The 23,656-nt window shown below is 34.5% G+C and overlaps 1 protein-coding gene across 1 annotated transcript in view; it reads right to left on the bottom strand.

The window, feature by feature from the left end:
* LOC150088225 (uncharacterized) overlaps positions 1-23,656 on the bottom strand; it is a 691,583-nt gene that overhangs the window by 11,616 nt on the left and 656,311 nt on the right. The window contains exons 17-22 of the mRNA XM_090369395.1: positions 19,647-19,713; positions 12,863-13,015; positions 6,575-6,759; positions 1,659-1,820; positions 955-1,064; positions 676-853 (exon numbers count right to left, since the gene is read on the bottom strand). Of these exons, the coding sequence (XP_090225521.1) occupies positions 676-853; positions 955-1,064; positions 1,659-1,820; positions 6,575-6,759; positions 12,863-13,015; positions 19,647-19,713 (855 nt within the window). The remainder of the gene's footprint in view (positions 1-675; positions 854-954; positions 1,065-1,658; positions 1,821-6,574; positions 6,760-12,862; positions 13,016-19,646; positions 19,714-23,656) is intronic.

Genomic DNA, 23,656 nt, shown 5'->3' with positions numbered 1-23,656 from the left:
TGGCCACACACACTTCTTGATTAGACCATGGCCTTAGTTGCTAAAGTAATGGAGAAATCAATCAACCTCCACTCTTTTCTTCTTGTATATTATGACCTTCTTCCATTGACTGGAAATCCTATCTATAGTTTTACCAACGATAGCACATTGCATTCCAGTTTGAAAAACCTTGCCCTGCCAATCCTCCAGTAGAGCAAAGACAACTTATTTGACTTCAGTATTGTCTTATATCTCACAAAAAGGAATCTTTGGTGATACTTCTCTTGGCTTTCTTTTTTGCTCTCAGCATTACTTTTATTCCAAACAGCAGTTAGGTTAATTAATGACTTCTCTCCAGATGCTGCCATTTTCTGGAACAACCACCCCTCATATGTATTTCCTGAAAGTTGAAGTCTGATCTGAACCTCCACTCACAGTTCTAATATTTGGTGAGTTGACATGTAACATCCAGGAGAGCCTTTGTCATCTAAAGAACAAGAGCAACACTGACTAATAGAGTTCAGTATCAGGTGTTTTTTATACCATGCTGTAATATGCATAACAACTCATTGGTGCATATGAAATAAATAAAATCTCTCTCTCATTGTACTTAATTTCTTAGAGAAACACTTTCAGTTATAACACCATTAAAGAAAACTCAGACTACAATGACAGTTCAAAAGAATAACAACTTACCTCATGATGTAACATTGGAGACTGATGCATTCCAGGAGAAAGTAAACTGGGACCAATACACACAGATAAGTTGGAAGATGACATCTTATTTTCAGAAGCATGCTGAGATATATGCCACAAGATGCACAAAGTATATCGCAGTAGCTGAAGATTGACAGCATGAAGCTTACCTAGAAGTCTAAATGACAAAACAGTAACCATTAATGACAGAATCATGCTCACTATATTAAACCTTAAAATAAATCCATAAAATAACAATGCTAAATTATCATAGCATACCTTAAAACAGATTCTCTGGATTTCCAACTATTATCCATTGTAACAGCCTCTAACCACTCATGATAAAGATCAGCCTGAAGAAGGGAGTCAGGTAAACATCTAAGGAACTCCTTCAAAAAAAATACATTTATAATATCATTAGCCATACCCCTAATCTAACTTTAATATACTCTAAACAATGATATCTACTGTATTGTAGCACAAGGGTAAAGTAAAGAAGCATTTGACCAGCTGCTTGCTGTCTTAACTCCTATTTCAGAGAATAGAATTGCCTACATAGCCACATCTAAAAGTATCTTACAGTGGCAAAAAGAAAATAAAATTCAACATGGAAATGTAATGCTAACTGAAAATAGGAACCAGTTTACATTTAATGATTCTGAATAAGTGCCTAGAAACTACAGACAATGCATTGCAAGTATTTTAGCTTTATGAAAATCCTATTAAACTTAAATTGTCAAATATATTAAATACAAAACATACATTTTGCAGCTGATATAGAAAACTCTTTAAAATCTAGCATACTCATGAAGTACAAGGTACACCTAGTGGTTGAACATTTTCAAAGGACCACTTATAATTACTATCTTGTTTTGCAGATTTCATCTTCAAAATGAAAACCACTAGATTTTATATAGTATTCTATACATCAACTGCAAATATATATTGGTTCATTTTCAGATAATAATTTTTGTTAATAATACCTTAAAAACTGAAGCAATTGTATGAATAGAAATGCCATGGAGGTTGATGGGCTCATCACTTTTTAACTTTTCTCTTAGTTCACGACAAGAGCGAGCATTTGCTGACTTACGAAAGATGCCAACAGTAAATGGACCTTTCTGAAATAGATGGAGCAGAATTGCCTAAAAAAAAAAAAGGATGAAATATTGTAGAAGCAATCCAATACATAAAAATGCTATTATCTTTGTATTTTACCCATTTACTTACTTAATGATCTTTTATCTACACTATGCTGCCACTTTATTAGGTGCACACAAATGGTTTGTCACATGACCACAGCTGTGAATATAAGTGTAGCAAGAATGGGGAAAAGGAGTGATCTAACAAACTTTGGACAAAGCATCTCTGAAACAACAGTTCTCCTGAACTTTTTACTCACCACAGTATCAAGAATGGTGCAAAGAACAGCAATCCTCTGGAAGAAAAATCAGTTGTTGACAAGAGAGGTCAGAGGAGGACAGCCACATTGCATACCTTGCACAGAGCTGTTTTGGAGGGTCAACACATTACTATGTAGGTGTATATTGTAATTTTTTTTTTAAAGATCACTAATAAAAACTGGTATGTATTAACTACACAGGATAAGAATCTTTCCAACTTTATTAGCAAAACATTAATGTCAGTGGCCTGAAGTGGCACTTCAGGATCTATGATACTGTCAAATGCTTTTATCCATAAGGAAAATAACTTCATTAGTTGTTTTTCTCACTTGAAAAAAAAAAGTGTACTTACAAGGGCATTTTACATACTGCAGCAGGTTTAAAACTGAACTCTGGAAAAATAAGAGACAGTACATGAGAAAAAGAATAACACTGATTCTCTACAAACTTTTTATTCATTACTGCTGCCATTTCCAGTCCACTCATAATAATAACTAATTATGAGGTTATCAGCTCAATTCTAAATAGACATTATTTCTTCATGTGTCATATAAATCTGATTAACCAAACATCATCAGTGGACATGTCTCATTATAGAAGTTAAAGACCACCAGTGCAAGCTGCTATAGGTCATGAACAGATTGATCTAAATAATGACTTGCCATTCAGAGTACTGGTGATGTGAATCAAATACTTGCATTAGGCAACACTGTTTATAATAAAATTTTTTTTTTTTTTTTTGAGCAGTGTATCTTATTAGACCCTCCCATTTCTCTGTGTGATTACAAAGCTCAGACTGACTATAAACCTTCAAATTATCACCAGATGTTTGGTGGCCCATTTAAACAGAGTAATCCTTCACAAAATGTTAAAAATAGCTTTTACAAGATGCTGTATTTCATAATAGATATATTTATCATTGATTTAAAGAAAAGAATGTAAATAAGGAATCAGTCTTACATACCAATGATACTGTACTCCAAAATCTCAAGAACAGTCTTTAATGAAGACAGAAGGTTACATATTTTAAAAAAGTTTATGGAACTAAGAAAGAGGGCCAGAGAAGTGTCCTACTAAAGAAATGTTTCAATATATATTTTTTATCATATTTCAGGATTTTCAAAAAAGTAACATACAGACTTACATAGGTACTGAAACTGTCACAAACAAAATTAGAACTTAAAAAGACCACTTTAGGAATTGTTTCATAGCGTATTAGTTGTCAGGAGGAGGTGTGCACTTTGCCCAATTATGCAGAGCTTCACTATACAATATTCAGTAAGCACCAGTCATTATGATCACATTTGTGCATTGAATTTTAATTATGATAAGCAATATTATCTACAGACTATAAAAGTATAGATTTTATTACCTTACCAATTAAAACAAATTTATACTTGACATTATGGATGGGCAGGGGGCTAAGAACAGAAGATTTCATGGAATAAACACATTTTGATATACTAACATAAAAGCTATTACAAATTCACTACCCACTTTATAACAGAAAACTGCTAATTATTTTACAGTTGTGCTGCAATCTCCTGGCTTTTCTCAATTAGGTTCTGTTCTTTAAGATTTGTCCCAAATAAACAGAATCCACTGTATTAAAAACAATCTTCTATAGGCTGTCATTACTTAGCATCCAGTATTAATTTAAAAAATAATTATCCATGATTTATAACCTTTATGTGTATAAATCATGGATAATTTTAATCCTTCTATTACACGAACACTTCATGCATTTCGTTGTGTGGGAAGAAGAGTGAATTTAAAGAATAACACCATGATTGGGTCAAGTTTAAATTAGATAGGGGGAGATATGTGCAAAGCCCTCTAAACTGTGTTGTTTTGGAAATGGTACTTGAAAAGAAAATTGTTATTGCTACAGGGCTCACACTGGTGAGTATGGGCTTGGCACACCCAGGGTCCTGAGCTGGATATCATCATTCTTCTCTTTCTTGGTGATTCCTTTCTGCTTCTCTCTCTCTCAGGGTAACATGGGAATTTTTTTTGGCTGGTGCAGCATAAGCCTCAAGCTTCCTTGCACCATATGGCTAATAATAAATTAAGAAAGATTACATGGAATTCTTAGTGACCTATGAGGAAGTGATTTAATTGAGACGGCAATACTAAGGCACAGGGAAATGAATGCTTAACCATTAGTCTCCTTTTTCATTAATACAGGAATGGGGGGGGGGGGTCAACTACGACTATCTCAGTACAAAAGGACGTTTTCTGCCACAAATTAGATCCAGTTTAAATGATAACACTGTTGAGTTTCTTAAGAGCTCACTTTATTCAGACAGGTAGTGTGGATGCTTATTTATTATTGTAATAAAAGTTTGATTTAAAACAAATTCAAGTAATTTTTTTTTTTTGGAATACTAGTATTGTGAGCCCTACCCCGGACAATACCATGCATTACTTTTCAGGAATATGTGATTAATGTAAATATACTTATCTTATTAATTAATTACTAACACATTTTTTTTTAAGCTCTCTGTATATATATAAACTGAATCACTGTGGATGTCTGTTTGGCTTCACAAATAATTTCAAGAAAATCAATGTAAGGTGTATCTATTAAACTTCCCTACTCTGCTACTGGACATATGCAAATAAATCCTTTCCCATTCTATTCCAGATCAAATTTTTTTTTTTTGTTTTTAATTGAATAAGTATTTGATTCTATATCAGAGAGGCAATTCAAAAATTGCTCATCTAGACTTTAAAACAACTGCCTACTATGTTTTAACTTGTACAAAAGAAGAATTGTTGGTATCTCAATTTGAAATAAGCATTCTTTAAATGTTGAACTTTCTATAGAGCCACACTTGAAAGTTTGGAGTAATATCAACTACAGTTTGCTCAGAGAGTATTGCTTACTATGGCAGGCACAACCAAAGTGGTTGTCTACTGTAGCCTTCCGCATGTTATATGAAATAGGTAATTCCTTTCATACAAACACTTTTTTGGGCGATCTCAGATTAAAATAAAAAATTACCTTGTCTGTGCACAGAATTTGCAGGAGAGGAAAAATAAACTTCACGCTAAAACTACAATAACAAAGATATCTGCATGTCACATAATAATAAAGTATTTATTATAGTGCACTTATCTGCTTGACCACAGATTTAATAGCCCAAATTCAGTAATTTGTGTGATTTATTCATACTAATAATTAACTTTAATGCATAGTTTAGTTTTTGATTTATCTTATATTTATTTCTTTCAGTTGCACAGTAAAAAAAAAAGTTCATCAGTATTCAGAGGAATACTTAAAATTTGGTTTCATACCCACTGTCCACAATCAAAGGTCACCTTTTTGTCTTTTATGCCAATAATGCTCATGTAAATTCAGATTTAAATTACTTTCAAACTTTAAAGAATTTTGAAAAAAGAGCAACATTAAAGTTTCTGTTTATTGCTCATACTGCAACTGTCAATCGTACTCTTGAAGCTAGTTATGAAATTTCTTTACTCATTGCTAAATCTGGGAAAAATCATACTATAGGAGAGAATTTAATCAAACCATCAATATCAGCAGTTCTGGAAAAAGATGTGAAAGCTATACCACTCAATAACAATACTATTAGCAAAAGAATAGATGAAATGGGTGAAGCCATACTGATAACGTATGTTATTCTGTAAATCATTAGAGAGCACCACTACCTCCAAAGATATATAACATCTTGTGCATTATGTTATTCATAGGGAATAACTTGGTAGCCAAAAATATTTTGCCTGTTCTTAATGAAGTGTGTCAATGCCAAATGTGAGACTTTTACTTCAGTGTGAAGTGTGAAGTAAGGTGGCGCTTGAAAGGATTTATGGAACTATTAGTGACTTTTTAAGTGACAAACCTGAAATGAAGCATTTGTGAGTTATTTAGCCGATATCTTTGAAAAACTAAATATATTAAATAAAACTCTCATCATTGCAAAAATGTGAAGTGACTGATACCACTGTACTTGTTATTGTCTGTCCTTTGATTTTCCAACCTGGATGATGTATCAATGCAGAGCGATGGCATGGCTTTGTGATGAAACAGAAATTAAATACCAACTTGCAAGAGAACTAGCTGAATGTGGATTTAGTGCCATAAATGATTTGTTACTAAAGAAAGGAAAGACTGGAGCCCAATATAAAATCTCTCTGCACAAGGGTCTCACTAAATTTAGTGACTTCACATGGAATGTTGAAATTATTAAACAATAATTATTAAAAATTAAAATATTATAGAAAAATCTTTCATATAAATTATTTTGTACTTGAATTTTAGTTGTCTATTATATGTTTTGAAAATTTACTTAGGTTTTAGGAAGAAATCATTAAGTCTTGTGTCCTGAACAAGTTGTAATTAGGCTTCATTTAGGGAATAATTCAATTTTTGAATATAAAAAAGGTTGGGAAACACTGTTCTATATGCTTTTGTTTTTTTTTTTTGGAATTTTAAATGAAAATAACAGAAGTTGTATGAGCTGACAACTTACCAAAATATTCTTGGGAAGGCTGTCATCTATGCATACCTTCCATAGAGGTTTCCCAAACAAATCATTAGAAGGAGGACTTCCATTACCACTATCTTGAGATTCTTGCTTTGGAGGCTGCCTTCTAAACAGCCAATTAATACGATTTACTCTTCGGTGTTTCTTTCTCTTTTTTGTAGGGAATGGATCTAAATTAAACATGGAAAGTTCTGATTACCTTTTGAAGAATCATTCTTTTTTTTTTACTTAATAAAGCTTGATTTCAAAAATTCTCAAGAAACACTACAAATATAATTAAACATGGTTATGAAATGTAGAAAAATGATAATAAATGAGTTGATTAATTAAATTACTTGTAGGGTGAGGAAGCACTCCTCTTGAAGAAGATTAATTAACAAGCATCAGTATCTTTCAAATACAGGGTCCAGCCACATTATTATTATCACCACCCACCTAGTAAATCATACAGCACATGTTCAGCATCCATGAACACAGTAAAAACCTCTGTCATCGGCAAAGCACTCAACTGGCTATCCAACATGACGGTGACAGCACCCATGCTGATGGCCATCAGTTTATACGGCAATACCAACCAGGTGACTTTCTGCCCCACCAAGTGGATAGACAGTGGCATTATGGCTTGGGGGCAATGGTATCTATCAGCAAGACAATGCACCAGAATTGTTGTTTGAGGAGCACAATGCAGACTTCAAGCTACTCCCTTGGCACATCAGACAGATGGATCCTCCACAAACTCCGGGGTGCACTGCAGTCAGCATGGTCACAGATATCTGTAGCGGACTTATTGAATTCTGGATACTAGGTAGGTGGTCATAATAATGTGACTGGACTCTGTATGCGGTGTAAGTAAAAAGAAATTTAAGTCTTACATGGATAAAATTAATGATATAAAACCTATATGCAAAATGCTGATACCCAGCAATGATTTAGTGCATTAGATAAATTAAAGTTCTAAGATTATCTATGCACTTCAGATTTTTGCTAGAGCAAAACTTCTATCCATTGTTTATATGAATGGCATTGATATCTCAAATTGTACTATAAAATCTAGAGGTTTAGAATAATTAATTTGCTCAATTTTGACATCACTGCACTGAGTTAGGCAAAAAATATCACTTATTAGTAATGTAATAGACACCTTAGAGATAGCCATGAACCTGTGTTTCTGTATCTGAAAATTTTTTTTTTTTTGGCTGGTGCAGCATAGGCCATGTGGCTATTACTAATATTAATAGAGAGGTTAAGAAAGAGAACATAGCCTCGAACTGTACATACAACAGTTGTTAGTCAAAGTGAGAATCACACATATATTGAAGGCATCCAGTGAAATATAGACTTTCCCAAGTTTCTTGGTGTGTAACAAATGCTAAAATTCCTTCTTCTACAATATATAATCCACCAAAGGTTATAGTAAAGAAACAAAGGATCCAGACATAAACTTAAGAAAAAATTTAAAGTGTAAGTGATATAATGCAATACCTAGTACTCTTAAAATTAATTCTGAACTTAGACTACATTGCAAAGTAAGGTTAAACAAGATGAATTTTAGGCGACTAAAAAGGAAGCATACTATCAAAATATTAAACTGCACACTCAATTTTCTGGGATAGATGATAATAAAAAAAACTTGACACATGCTTTCATCACCAACATTATAATGGTTCATTAAAGATTTAATGGATGCACAGTTAAGGTTTTGTTGAATTGAAAGCACAACTTTTGTGCATTTATCCATCATTTGTGGAAGGGGGGGGGATTGCAGGATAATAGGTATATTAATCTCCTATTTATTACTTGATTTTTAATTTGGAGTATGCTGTACATGTCTAACAATCAATCAGAACCGTAAAAAGTTTGATAAAAAAAGGAGACATTCTCAAGATACCCAAGTCAGTCATTCTTTTATATTAGAGAAAGCCCACTTGCACTACTCATTTTACAGAATAGAAAAATGATCACAAATGGTCCCTTTTTCTATGAAAGAAAAAAATTTTGGGATACGTTCCTGGGAAGATAAACAAGGTACCCTAAGTCAGAGGTCTGAAAAAGATAAAGTGCTCTTGCCATTTACTCCTATGGATAAAATGGTTTGATAGCACTAAGTCATTTGAAGAAAAATTAACTAGTCCTTTTAACTTTCTTCTCTAGTATACATGCTATTGCAGGGACCAATTATCTTTTGGCATTAACAGGAACAGATCAGTGTTTTCTTCTCTGACTGATTACCACCCTTCCCTCTTCATTACAACAACTCAATGTTTGGTTAAAATATGCTAAAAAATAGTTCTTATGTTTTTGCATTGTTTATTGAAACTGTATAGGCTGCAGGTTGGTAACCCTATACTTTAGCACAGTGGTTCGCAATAAAAACTCTGTAATGGCATCTGATTAGATTTATGCAGGTATATTATTGTAAAGTAAAGAATTTCCAAAGAAAGAAACTACATCTCCCACAATTCCTTGAGTACCTTACAGTGTTAAATCCATACTAAAACGCAATATTTTTAATGTGCTTTATACCAAGAGATATAAGTCAGGGTAATCCCTAAGATCTTTCTTAGAAATAGGAGCAGAAGAATCCTTTTTGTGAGATATAAGACAGGATTGAAATTAATTTATCTTTGCCCCAGTGGATACTCAAGAAGTTGAAGCTGTTTGAGCAGGGCAAGGTTTCTCAAACTGGAAAGGGAATGTAATGTGCTATCATCAACAAAATTTGTGGATAGGATTACCAGTCAATGGAAGAAGGTCATTAATGTGCAAGAAAGAACTGAACCTTGGGGAACATCCACAGTAAGCAGTCAGAGAGAACTGGATACCCATAGGATGGAAGCTTATTTAGAAGACTTTTATGCTAAATACAATCAAAGCTTAAGTTTTACCAAACTTTTCTAACGAATTTGTCGATAATTGGGTAACATAAACCAGTGGAACGGCATTGACGGAATATATACTGGCAATTGTTGATCAGATGAAAGATTTCCAGATAGTTTAAGAGTTGCCAGTTAATTGATTTTAACATTACTTTAGAAAGAGTAATGGGAGGGATTTGCCACCGTTTTTAGGAACTGGCTGGATATGAGCAAATTTCCAAGCAGAGGGGAAAAAAGCCAACACAAAACAGGAGTAAGTTCAGGGGCACAGGTTTTGAGAACAAGTGGAGAAATATTATCTGGAGCTTTCTGACGGAAGATCACAGGAGGTGCTGAATGGAGTGTACTGGAAACAGTTTGAGATGAGTTGGAAGAAAAATAAGATGTGGGAACAGAGATGGGCAAAAATTGCTACCATTTGGACAAGAACCAAGTTCTACTCTTGGACTGATTAATATAACTGCTTTACAAAGTATAAAAAATATATGTAATGTCATGGTTTAATTCTCATCTTTATTGTACAATAAAGATTTCTTCTTCTTAATACTTTTTATTAGTATGCAATGTCACTTATAAAAACATAGTGCTGGAAATTCAGTAAGATGGATATCAGGATTTTTTTGGGCTGGTGTAGGCTAAGGGGTTCGCAACCACTGCTCTAGAGTAGTAGCAATTTCAATGAGATATTAATGCAGCTGCATGACTTTAATTTAGACAGGCCTAGAAAGAAATTCCAAGTTCGCTGTTGTTATTTGGAACATTAGCAACTAAGGCCATATTGCTCCGGGGATATGCGGTGGTCACTCTCTGACCTTTCCGTATTTGGTGGGCACGGGCTCGAACCCCGGTCTAATCAAGAAGCGTGTGCTACGCACTGCTGCTCCTGCCCACCTGGCTACGGAGGGAGGAATTCCAAATATAAATAATATCAGATTTCATTTTCTTCTCTTAAATGTGTGATTATTTAAGAATTTTGGTTAACTTTCAGCCTTTTTTTTTTGCTGATTCACACAAAATTCATTCTGTTCAGCAAAGTTTCTTTACCAATGTTGAATTCTAAATGGGGAGGCTACTAGACTTTTCATTCCAACTAAGAAATACTGCTCATGGCAGATATAAGCTTGTCACAAAGGATACAAAGAAAAATGGGAAAGGGATGAATCAGATTGGACCACTTAACATAGATGGGTTAACTATTGATGATCATGCTCAGGTAGCTGAATGAGTATTTTGCATCTACATTCACACATGAGGGGAATGCCATAATTATGAGAGCGTCCTTGGACTCAGGGGGTTCAAAAGGTGACACAAGTAACTATAGACCTGTTAGTTTAACTTGTGTTCCAGGAAAAATAACAGTCACTGGTTAAAGAAACATTGCAAGGATCCTCTAGTTAAGACACAGCATGGGTTTGTTAAAGGGAGGTCTTGTCTGACCAATTTGATATCATATACTTGGATTTCAGGAAAGCTTTTGATGCTGTACAAATTGGAGCAGTATGGCATTAAGGGTAAGTTGCTTCAATGGACAAATGTTGCTAGTGGAGTTCCCCAGGGTTCTGTGCTGGGCCCATTGATGCAGGTTTGTTAAAGACAGTATGCTACTCGAACTGAAGTTTAACATTGACAAATGCATATGAGTAGGAATAACCCAGGAGAAACGTACTACACTAGGGAAAGTGAAAAAGACCTTCATATTGTGCAGACAGGCTGCCAGGGCAAGTCATGGAGTCTGGTCAATGATATATAGGAATTTTGCTAACAGGGAGGTGATTGTCCAGGTCTGGAGGCCTCATTTTAGGAAGGATGTAGGGGTGCTCTTACCAAGAAAGAATTAAGTTCTGCAAGGTAATCTGATTGAGGTGTATAAGGTCTTGGATGGGTTTCTTGCTCAGATTAAGAACCTAGGGGGCATAGATCCAAATTGAAGAAAGACAGAATACATGTGTGGACCAGGCTTCCATCTTTTGTTGTGTAAGTTGATAGCCTAAATAAATTTAAGGCTAAGCTGGACAGGCATTTGGAACGAATGGGGGGGGGGGGGTTGTTTTTTTTTGCTGATGCTGCATAAGCTTGCATCGTATGTCTCTGCTAATGTAACAAGACTGCCTTTGGTAATAATTAATAAAATTAAAGTATTAATTCCACAATTTGGCCGAGATTTTACTAATTTTTTTTAAATAAATAATAGATTAACCAATTATTAAAAGTTTGTGATTGAAAAGACCATCACATCAGCTATGCAAATTGGAATCATGCTGGCTAAAAACCTCCTAACTTCATATTATTAACCTGGAAGTAGTGACAAGTAATCTAACAGACATTCCCATGTTAACCATTTATCAATGATTAAAAACCTGAAATTTTTTTTTTTTACACTTTCCTAAATATAGTCAAACTTTTATTGCAATAGTTGCTAAACATATTTTATACAGAATGTAAGGATTTGCAACTATTTGGCTTTTAACAAGCACATTGTCAGCACTATTCTTTAAGTAAAAGTTTTGGGTTAGTTGTTTTTGAAGATTTATTTTCACGAATTAGGAATGATAACACAAAACCTGATTTCTACTCTAATGCCTGCTATACTATGGAAATACTAAATATATAATTTTTTTTTACAAAATAAGCAGAAATATATACACATTTGGAAGACAATAAGAGACTGGTGTTTTAATTTTGTGCAGAATTAATATTTTTCAAAACACATAGCATATTAAAACTTAAGTTCAGTAATCCATAGGAAATATTAGCACTGTTCATTTGCAGAATCCAAAAAATTAAAAATAAAACTGAGAACCTGTCAGGTTACCACCAATGGATTAAGTGTAATGTGTATTTCTAATAAGAAATAAAAAATTTAAGCTATGATTGTCAGTGTTAAACTGAAAAATCAGCTTTATATTTTCATTTCCCACAATCTATACCTTTTATTTTGACAGCCCCCAGAAAAACACAAATATAGGGTTTCATTTTATTTACTGAAAAAAAATTGAAGATCCATCCAAGTAGAAGATGTCTCATCAGCCATTTGATTACAAAATTATAATCATTTGGTAATACAGCTATAAAAGAAAACTAATCAAATATTTATTTATTAAATTTATCTAAGTTACAAATGGATGGAAAGTGCCCTCAACTTATATTACATTATAAAAAGCCAGGTATAGAGTTTTAAATGGCAAAGGTGTTTTTTTTTTTTTAATATCAAGACAATAAACATGAAGATAAGAGTTTCAGTGTGTTGTGATCACAACACAAATCTGGATGCTAAATACAAAAGAAATGTATAATTTATTCCGTTCAAATTCATTCTCATTGAACATTTAATGTTAATAACAAAACAATTCTTTAAACCTACTGATATGTTATAATTGTAAATATTAGGCATACTAACCTGCAACAGCTATGCTTTTCTGCCTGATTCTTCTCAAAATGAAACAACATTTTGAATCAGTACTGATATTCATAAAATTTTCCAGATCAAGATCTGATCGCTGAAGCAAATCCCTAATAAAGTTCATCTTGATACAAAAAGGATATTCATGTCCTAGAAAAAAATAAAATTATAAGAACAAATCCCTATTGCTTAAACATATTTCAGAATTTCCTAACATGACATTACTATTTAGTTCCAGAAGATTTTTAAAAGAATCCAGGAAAGGACCAACAGTTGCATGACAACAAGAACATACTAGGCAATGTAAAATTCTGTAAGGTAACAGAAGTAATTATGCAGACGGTCTGCAAGAGTAGCTCATGATGTCTTGTCAATGATATACAGGAATTTTTCTAGCAGGGATAAGGAGTTGATTATCCCCTTATACAAGGGGATGGTCAGGCCTCATTTTAAGAAGGATGTAGAGATGTTGGAACAAAGGGTTGCTCTTACAAAGAAAGGCTTAAGTTTTGCAAATTACAGTGTATGGAGACTAGGCACCTGCGAGGTGATCTGATTGAAGTGTATAAAACCTTGAATGGTTTGAGCATGCTCAGAATAATCACCTGAGAGAGCATCAATTCAAATTGAGGAAAGACAGGTGGTTGATTGCTGGAACAAACTTCCATCTGTCATAGTTGTTGATAGCTTAAATAGATTCAAGGCAGAACTTGACAAACATTTGGAGCAAGTGGATGGGTGAAATAAGGGGTTTTTTTTTGGCTGATGCTATATAAGCTTGCTTTCTTGCATCATGTGCCTACGCTAACCAGAGATCTTTAAAGTCTTTTTCACTAATGCAAACTAATCAGAAATAAGGCATGCACCGCTTTCAGAGTAACTACTAAACATTAGCATTAGTAGAGGCATACGATGCAAGAAAGCAAGCTTATTCAGCATCAGCCAAAAAAAAAAAAAACCCACTCCCATTTCACGCCTCCGTTCGTTCGAAATACCTGTCCAGTTGAGCTTTAAATTTGTTTAGGCTATCAACTTCAACAACAAGTGATGGAAGTCGGTTCCACCAACCAACCACCCGCTGGCCAAAGGCAAATTTCCGCACATCTATCCGACATCCGTCCTTCCTCAATTTGAATTTATGCCCTCTGAGGTGATTATTCTGAGAAAGATGAAGAATCCCATTGGCATTGAGCATGCTCAAACCATTCAAGGCCTTATACACCTCTATCAGATCACCTCGCCGGTGCCTAGTCTCCAGACTCTGTAATTTGCAAAACTTAAGCCTTTCTTCGTAAGAGCAACCCTTTGTTCCATTTACTAATCTTGTTGCCCTTCTCTGTACCCGTTCCAGCAGCTCTACATCCTTCTTGAAATGAGGCCTCCAGACCTGTATACAGTACTCAAGATGTGGCCTAACCATTGCCTTATACAAGGGAATAATCACCTCCTTATCCCTGCTAGAAAAATTCCTGTATATCATTGACAAGACACCATGAGCTACTCTTGCAGCTCGTCTGCACTGCTCAGAGAACTTCATATCTCCCTGCACAATTACCCCCAGGTCCTTTTCATTCTCCACCACTGTCAGTGCAGTACCGCAGAGTTGATACGTTGCTCTGGGGTTACTGTTTCCCATATGTAGTACTTTACATTTGTCAATGTTAAACTTCATTTGCCACCTCTCAGCCCATCTGTTCAACCTTTCCAGATCCTGTTGCAGCAGCATAGCGTCAGTAGTGTCCTTAACGACCCTGCCAACCTTTGTATCATCTGCAAACTTGGACATTAAACTTGATATCCCATCATCAATATCATTCATAAACACCGAAAACAACAACGGACCCAACACTGAACCTTGAGGAACTCCACTAATAACATTAGTCCACGTTGAGCAGTGTCCATTGATTACCACTCTCTGTCTTCTGCCACTCAACCATCCCCTTATCCATAGTAGCAATTTGCCTCCAATGCCACACTGCTCCAATTTGTGCAGCAGTCTTCCATGTGCAACAGTATCAAAAGCCTTTCTAAGATCCAAATATATAATATCAAAGTTATTCCCTGCATCCAGTTCTTTTGTGACTACATCATAGTATCCAATCAAATTGGTCAGGCAAGACCTGCCCTTAACAAAACCATGCTGCGTCTGAGCTATAACTGAATTCTTGTCTAGATGATCCTGCAGTGCTTCTTTAACCAGTGCCTCCATTAATTTACCTGGAACAGAAGTTAAACTAACAGGTCTATAATTACTTGTGTCAGCCTTTGATCCTCCTTTGTGAATTGGGGTTACATTTGCACATCTCCAGTCTATGGGTACCTCCCCTGAGTCCAAAGAAGCTCTCATAATTATGGCTAGGGGTTTGCATACTTCCTTTGCTGCCTCCTTTAATATAACTGGATAGATCCCATCCACCCCAGGTGCCTTTTTTATGTTTATCCTCAACAATCTCTCCTCCACTTTCCTCTCAGTTATTACAAAATCATCCAGCTCACTGCCAATGTTTACTTTACCTACATCATTCTCCTTCCTGAATAACTCCTCATGCGTGAATGTAGATGCAAAATACTCGTTTAGATTGTTAGCCACCTGAGCAGGATCCTCAACTGTTGAACCATCAATATCCAGTGGACCAATCTGATTCATCCCTTTCTTTCTCGAGTTCAAGTATGTAAAGAACTCTTTTCTGTTTTTCTTTGCATCCTTTGCCAAGGATTTTTCGTAGTCTGCCTTTGCCTGCCTAATCTCCTTTGTGACTTGGTTACAGACCAACTTATATCTATCATAGGCTTCCATGTCACCCATTAATTTATATGTATCCCATGCATTTTTCTTCTCTGCCACATGTCTCATTAGTTCATCTGACAACCATTTAGGCCTAAACCTTGAACAATATTTCTTAGTTGGTATGTAAAGCCTGGTAGCCTCCAAGATTAGTTCCTTGAATGCTTCCCATTTTGAGTTTGCTGTTGGTAACATCATCAGTTGGTCCCACTGTACAGAATTTAAATACTGTCTCAGACCATCATAGTCGCCTTTACGAAAACAAAAACCCTTCCCTTTACCTCTGATGGTAGTTACCCCCTTGAGTAAATCCCACTTCAACACACTGTGATCACTGCCACCTAGTGGTTCATTTATCTGCAGGTTCTTAATGCACGAAGAGTCACTACTGATAATCAGATCAAGAGTATTGCTCCCTCTTGTTGCCTCACGAACATGCTGATGTAGAAAACAATCATCCAATAAATCCACAAAAGCCTTGCGAGTGACCAACCCACAAATTCCAGTCAATATCTGGGAAATTAAAATCCCCCATTATAAGACTCTCTGATTTACTGGCCCACTCTATTTCCCTGTACAATATCTTATTATACTCATCAGAGTCATTAGGCCTATAGCACACTCCTACTCTCAATTTTGATTTCCCTATGCTTATGTCACACCAAACTGATTCGGCACTGCCCTGTCCATCGATGTCAACTGGCTTCACTTCCTTGGACTTTATGTGTTTCTTAATTAATAGCATAACCCCTCCTGTCCTGTCTATCCTTTCTATACACATTGTATTCCCCAAATTCCAGTTCCGCATTACTTATATCTGTGTGACACCACGTCTCTGATATCCCAACAATATCTGCCTTTGATGTTTTGAGCAATACCTCAAATTCATCAAATTTATTTACCAAACTCCTAGCATTGGTGTACACGCAGGTATACATGCAGGTATAAAATCATGTGATGTATAAGAAAGTTTTCTTAAATGATACTGTGTATCATTTAAGACGGTTGTGTTGTTTCTTTAATATCTAAAATTAGGTGGCAAGACATTGCCCAATTATCTTTTCTTTATTAGAAGGTAGAGCACAGATAGATCTGAAATCACTAAAAATGTTTCCCCACAACTATAAAAATGCTACTATTCAAAACAGTTTTGAATAAATACACAACCTAGGAAAAAAGATAAGGGTGTACTACTCTTTTTTCCACCCACCCCAACAAAAATAGCACTATCCATTTGTTTTTAGACATCAAATATTTTTAGTAGTTTGTTCACTTCAATCACATTTTAAACTGAAAGCAGTTTGAATGAAAATTTATAATACCCAAGGTCTGGAGGCTTTTATATTAAAAAAATAATAATAATAACATTGTTCTATCTTGAATTTAATATTTTATCACTTTTCTAGTATGTTTATTTTTATATCCCAGGCAAACTTAAACAAGACAACCATTAAAACACATTAAGGCCTACTGTAGTATTGATAATTTCTGATGTGCAATTTTGTAATATTTTTAGAGGAAAAGCAGATTTTGTAGATTATCTCTACCAGGGATGACTTTAACTATTTATAAATCCATATAAAAGACACTAACTGCTGGTAGCTAATTTGTGGTAAATCATTGCAAACCACATCACAGTAAGCCTTAAAAATGAAATATTATTCTGCTGTTACCAGCAGAATTTTGGCATTCTCTTCTTTTCTAAGTAATCATACTATAAGAGAATGATTCCTAGTGTCAAGCAGATGCAGCCGTCACCCCCCTCCCAAAAAGAGTAAGACAGAGTTATTTCCTTCTTCAAATTTCAGGGAATCACTAAACTTTAATCATGTAGCAGAAAGAAAAAATTATTTTTATCACAGAGAAGGGGACTACCACAGTTCCTCTGATCAGCGAAAAGTTAACTAACATAATCTATAAACAATTTATATCTTAAGTTGTTCTGCACAAAGTAAATCCCTCTTCTAACTCATATGATACCTGAAAAGCACACTGGTTTTGAGAGTCTCTCCCACAAAAAGTTTTAATTTCTTATATTACAACAATAACTGCATTATTTTATTTTTTTTTTTTATGGTCAAACCAAGAAGGAAGGAAAACTGAAATCACTTTAGCAGATGCTTTAATTTTACATTCAAGTCATCCTGATAGATGGTTAAGTTTCCAGGCAATCTATTTATAATAAGCTAAATGCACATTTCTATCCAGCCTACTTACAACTTATTCAAGGATTCTGTTGTTTCATACTATGATAATATCTTCTTACTTATATCATTCCAGTAGGATCAACCAATTATAGCAAATAATAACATGTTCGGCACTTTTGCCTAAAAACACCCACTGTTAAAACAGTGATATACTAGACTTGCAATTATCTGCCAGATTAGCCAGGAAAACACGTGATGTTTGCTTACATTCTGTAATGTTACTGACAAGACTCTTTGAAACCCTCGAAAACCTCATCCCCACCTTTGCTTTCTAGCTCACTCTACTTAAATTAATTGTGTTGTCTGAGGTTTCCAATAGTGCATGCTGTAACACACCTTTATTTAAATAAATTTACAATTTGGTCATGTTTAAATTTTTTCTTTAATTTTGAAGACTACTAAAGATGATTTATTTCCCAATTACCTTAGGTTAATTTAAGAAATATACAAGAGGGTATCAAAAAGATCATACCCTGACCTAGATTTAATATCAGTTGTCTACATGTGAAATTTCATTCCCACAGGTGTAGCCTGGAATCTGAGGATGGACACTATGGTTGACAAAGTGGAGTATCAAGTTCCTGCATTTGCAGGGCAGAATTGCCCATCCTATGACACTAAAAAAGTGGAAACGGGAGTTCTGGTGTGGTCAAACAAGTGTCTGTGATGAGCCAAGAGAAGGAAAGCCATCTACAGACAGTGAGATGACTGCAAAGGCTGAGTGACAGATATGGGTCTGCTCACAGCATTTTACATAATGGGTTCCAAGATTGCTGACACCTTTACAGAAGCAATGTTCTTGCCAACAATTTGTGTTGAGAATTTTGATCAGTTGTTGACAAATGCAGAGTCCACCAGTATGATCCAGAGACTAAAGACATGTGGAAGCACACCTCCTCCCCGTCTGCAAAGAAGGTGATGTCGTCCGTGTTTTGGAACAGAAAAGGGGTTTCGTAACAGATTACCTACCAGAGAATACTACAGAAATCTTTTGAAAAAGTTACACGATGCTTTGAAGGTGAAAAGGCACCCGTCTTCTGTCAAACAATGCACCGGCTCATACGGCCAGTGTGGCTTCAAACTACTGCACCATCAGACTTCTTGTTTCAAAAAATTAAGAAACCATTGTGTGGACACCGCTTTGATTCATCAATGAAGTGGAATCGTGGTTTCAGGAAAAAAGTGCAGACTTCTATGATCATGGCAGATATGTGTTACTGTACATAGAAAAAGATTAAAGTTCCTATGAAGTTTCACCTTTCTAGGTGGGGGTACAAACTTTTTGATATGCCTTCATATTTGTTTCTAAGGTGCCATTTTAATATATGTTTATTTCTGATCTTAAGTCAGGAAGAAGATAATAATGACATCTGGTCGGTGGCACTATATGCAGCAGAGACTTGCGGCCTTCAAGATGTGGTGCTGGTGTAGGATGGAAAAATTAAATGGACTGAAAAAGTGTCAATTGTGGTATTAAGACATGTCCAAAACAAAGGAAAATTCTAGGTAGAATACGTTTCAACCAGACTCAAATGGGTGGGCCACATGATTCGGCATGGTGGTTTGCTTCTGGATGAAGTGGAACTAAAACAAAGATGGCAACAGCTCATCAGAGGAACTGACCAGTCACAAGACTGAATTAGTGATGAGGTACCTGAATACAAAGAAGGGGAATCCGTGATTTCTTAAATTTGAAATCACTGATTATGTACTAGTAATTAAATGCAGAATTTTAATTGAACTCTTCTTATACCAATTAAACGTTTTGTGTGTAATCAGTCCTACTTACCTATTAATGGATATGGAGCATCATCTTTTCCTGTTTTCACCCAGAGTTGATAATGTCGTTGGTTTTCCTACAAATAAGACATCATTATTAGTAATCACAATCACTAGAATACTCTAAAAGTTCAGTACTCATTGGGATGAAAGGGAAAAAAATCAACCTATGTATATAATTAATAACAAGTGGACACTGTGTACAAATAAATTTGTAGTGATGAGTACATAATACATTTTCTTCTATTTATAAGAGAAAATAATAGGCTAAACTGTGGATAAATACAGACTTCATTTAAAAGTAAGCTTAGAAATTATCAAAGAAAAATATAATTAGCACATAATAGTTTATAAACAATGCTGGAAGTGACCATTGTTAACAATACATAAATTCACTCTTCTGAATGTTTTGTGCAGTGTTCTTGTAACCTTTCTATTTTAATAAATTCCATAAAAGTTTAGGGATTTTAAATCAGAAGACCTAGTGGTATGGTCCTCATGATAGAAATTCAATCCCCAAAAAACTTCTTGCAACATTACAGTGGTATCCCAGGTTGCCCTATCCTCTTGAAGCAAGATGTATCTTTCATTTTCCTCTAGCAATGCAGTTTGCTGCATTACGATGGCTTGATAAATATCAGATGTAACAGTCTATTCAAAAAACATGGGCCTCGATATTTTGGGCACATCAAGGAAATTTTGCAAATTTTTAGTACTCCATATTCTCTAATTTTGACTGTTGCTACAGCCATGCTTCATAAGTTAAATAAATTTTATTCAAAAAGTTCAATACCTTCACAAAGTAAACATTTAAATGAGCGATAGTATCATAATCTTTTAATATTATCCTGAAGCTGAAACTCATGAATAATGTGTTTTCATACAGTAAAATAAGCTGAATCCCCTTTTGAATATTCCATAGAGATTTGTTTGTCTAAAGTGCCACTTGTAAGAACACTCGTTATTTCCTACTGATCCACACTAATGAAATTTCTTTATCTTGAAAATCGCAAATTTGCATGGATGGTTAGTGTTACGAAATTTTTCAAAATATTTTTTGACATTTGTTGTAAGATTCCACTAAAAAAATACATTATAAAGCATGATATGCATGGCTTCAAACATGAATTATAACAAACTGTAACTTCCTCCACTAGCATTGTTACACAATTACCCCAACAATCATTAATTGGTATTGTAATTAATAGAAATAACATGGGTTTACTTTGAAAATGAAACCAAAACTTTTAGTTCATTTCCAAAATTACGATTCAGAACTCCAATATATGGAAACTTCTAATACCTTTTAGCTTATAGTTGCTAAATTGCAGAAATATTTACAATAAAATACATCCACTATTATAATAATGAACATTATCTGTAGCAGGTAGGTGTATCACTTGAACAGTAATGATACAGATTATAGCTTTGAATTTATTTAAGGCCAAAATAATTAAGATTCTCACCAAAAACATTTAAAATGAAGAGAAAGTAAAATAGCTATATAGAAGAAAACTGGAGCATACAGACACTAAGTTAAGATATATGCACATATATCTGGTGCCTCTATCATTCTCCCAACTCCACTAATCACTTGGAACTCTTTAACATCCTCCCTTTGAAATTTAGCTTGGTGATTTTAATTTTCACTACTCCAACTGGTTTCCGTTTTCCAGTCACAGACCCATCTAGTCAAGATGCTGAGGCCTTTGCAATTACTAATGAACATGCACAGATTGTTCATTTACCTAACAGACAACCCTTTTAAATACACGGCTGAGGTGAGTGATCCTCTAGACACCTGGGATCATAACTTGATGATGGTCTCTTCTGCAACGGAGTCTTTCTCTCATGGCCATTCTCAACCTCATGTTGTTTGGCCTTACAAGAATGCCAAACAGGATGATCTGTCAGATTACTGTTTCAAATCATAGCAGTAAAATTATTCTTGTAAGGATGGAATCCTTTATTCCATACTCCACGTTATCAAAACCTTGGTTTTCCAATAAATGTGCTAAGAATGTTGCATATTGTAATTAGCTTGTTTCCAAATTGCCAGGTTCATTTTCTACCTACACCAAAGCTTGCAATGATTGTAAAACAGTTATTAATCTGTCCAAATGGTATCTGAGCATTAGCCACTAAAGCCATATTGCTCCGGGGATATGTGATGGTCATTCATTGACCTTTCCACATCCTCCATATTTGGTTGTCACGGGCTCAAACCCCAGTCTAATCAAGAAGCGTATGTTATGCACTGCTGCTCCTGCCTGCAACTTTTTTCCAACTCGTGTATTCATAATCTTGATAAACCACCTTTCCCAGTACACTCCATTCGATGCCTCCTGTGGTCTGATGTCAGAGGGATTTTAATGAATCTTGATGCTAAGAAAGCTCCAGGTCCTGATGTTATTATCATTAGCCATATGGTGCAAGGAAGCCTGAGGCTTTTGCTGCACCAGCCAAAAAAATTTCTCACTTGTGCTCCTGTTCTGTGTCACCTTTTTTTTGCTTTCTTATTCCAAATTTGCTCATATCCAGCCAGTTCCTAAAAAGGGTGACAAATCCCTCCCATTCAATTACTTCTACTCTTTAGAAAACTTTTGTCTACATTAACATATAACCAGTATTAAAAGAAGAGCAAAGATGCTTAGAGTCAATAAAAATTAAGATATGGAAACTGTTTTAAAAAAGAAAATATTTCATAAAATCTTAAATTATATGGATTTCTAGTACAAAAATAAAAAAACAAAGTTAGAAGATAAACTGGATGCAAAATATAAAGGAGAAAGGGCTACAGAAACAAGACTCTCTATTATAAGTAAAATTATTTATATAAAATTTTGCCAAACGCATAAAAAATCTTTTTTAGCTGTTTTTTGATTTGATAAAATTTTATGCTGATAACTGGTAGGCATAACAAGAAAGATTATGAAAAATTAATGTTCACAGTGTCACAAAGTAAATAGTCAAAAAAGCACTAATGTAAAATTGAATATGTTAATGTGTCAGAATTTTCAGGAATTGATAATTTCACTTTTGGGCTGAACAGCAAATCAGAACAAAAATCAAAAGATAAATCTGTGTAAATGAAAATGACTATCAAATATAAACAAAACATTGCTGCTAACAGTCCACAGATCAAGCAGTTAATTTCAAACCACTCATACTGGCCACTTAACAATAACCATTTATATGTGTTTGGATATGAAAGGATACTATTCCACAACAGATCCCTAAACTTACACAACAAAGTTCAATAGAAATTTTGCTATACTCGTTAATAAAAAAGGGAAACTATATGCAAACTTTTATTTACTTATTATTATCACATCAGTGTTTAGTTGAAGTTAAAGACTCCACTTTCTATTAAACTAGAAAAAAATTAGCCTTGGCTAATTTTTTTCTAGTTTAATTTAACCCAATTTTCATTATGTGTTTTGCTAATAACTGCTCCCTTTTAATTAAAATTAATATAATGGATGGAAAATTGGAAAAGAATTATTTAACAGAATATAAAAGTGGATAATCTTATGTAGAAATACAATTTGGTCTCGATATAAATGAGAAATAACACTGCACTCCATGCAAAACTGATACAAGATTATTGAAATTAGAAGGAAAGAAAACTTTACAAAAACATCCCAATTACCCAACCATTTTAGACTAATTTCAAAATCCTTGTAGATGCCATTGTCAAGAGAAAGGAAAGAATACAGTGATCATAAGAACCTGGTTATATCAAATGCAACAGTACTTTAAAGGAATTAGGTGAAAATATTAACTGTGGAAAAAACACTTCACAATTTTTTTTTATTAATTACATGACAATTATGCAATAGTCTACAAGAAGAAATAAATTGATATTGAGGGCCATTAGCAACAAATGTCGCACTATTTTTATTTTATTTTAAAGTGAAGAAATTAAATGAATTAGGTGAGAAGATGCAAAAAAATACACTATTTTAATTAATTTTCTTCTTCCAGAAGAAAATTTATTCCCTCTTCTAAAATAAATAT

This window comes from Mastigoproctus giganteus, chromosome 3, assembly GCF_048544385.1.
Source record: "Mastigoproctus giganteus isolate SK-2022 chromosome 3, ASM4854438v1, whole genome shotgun sequence".
Taxonomy (NCBI): Eukaryota; Metazoa; Arthropoda; class Arachnida; order Uropygi; family Thelyphonidae; genus Mastigoproctus; species Mastigoproctus giganteus.
This window is presented reverse-complemented; position numbering and strand designations above follow the sequence as displayed.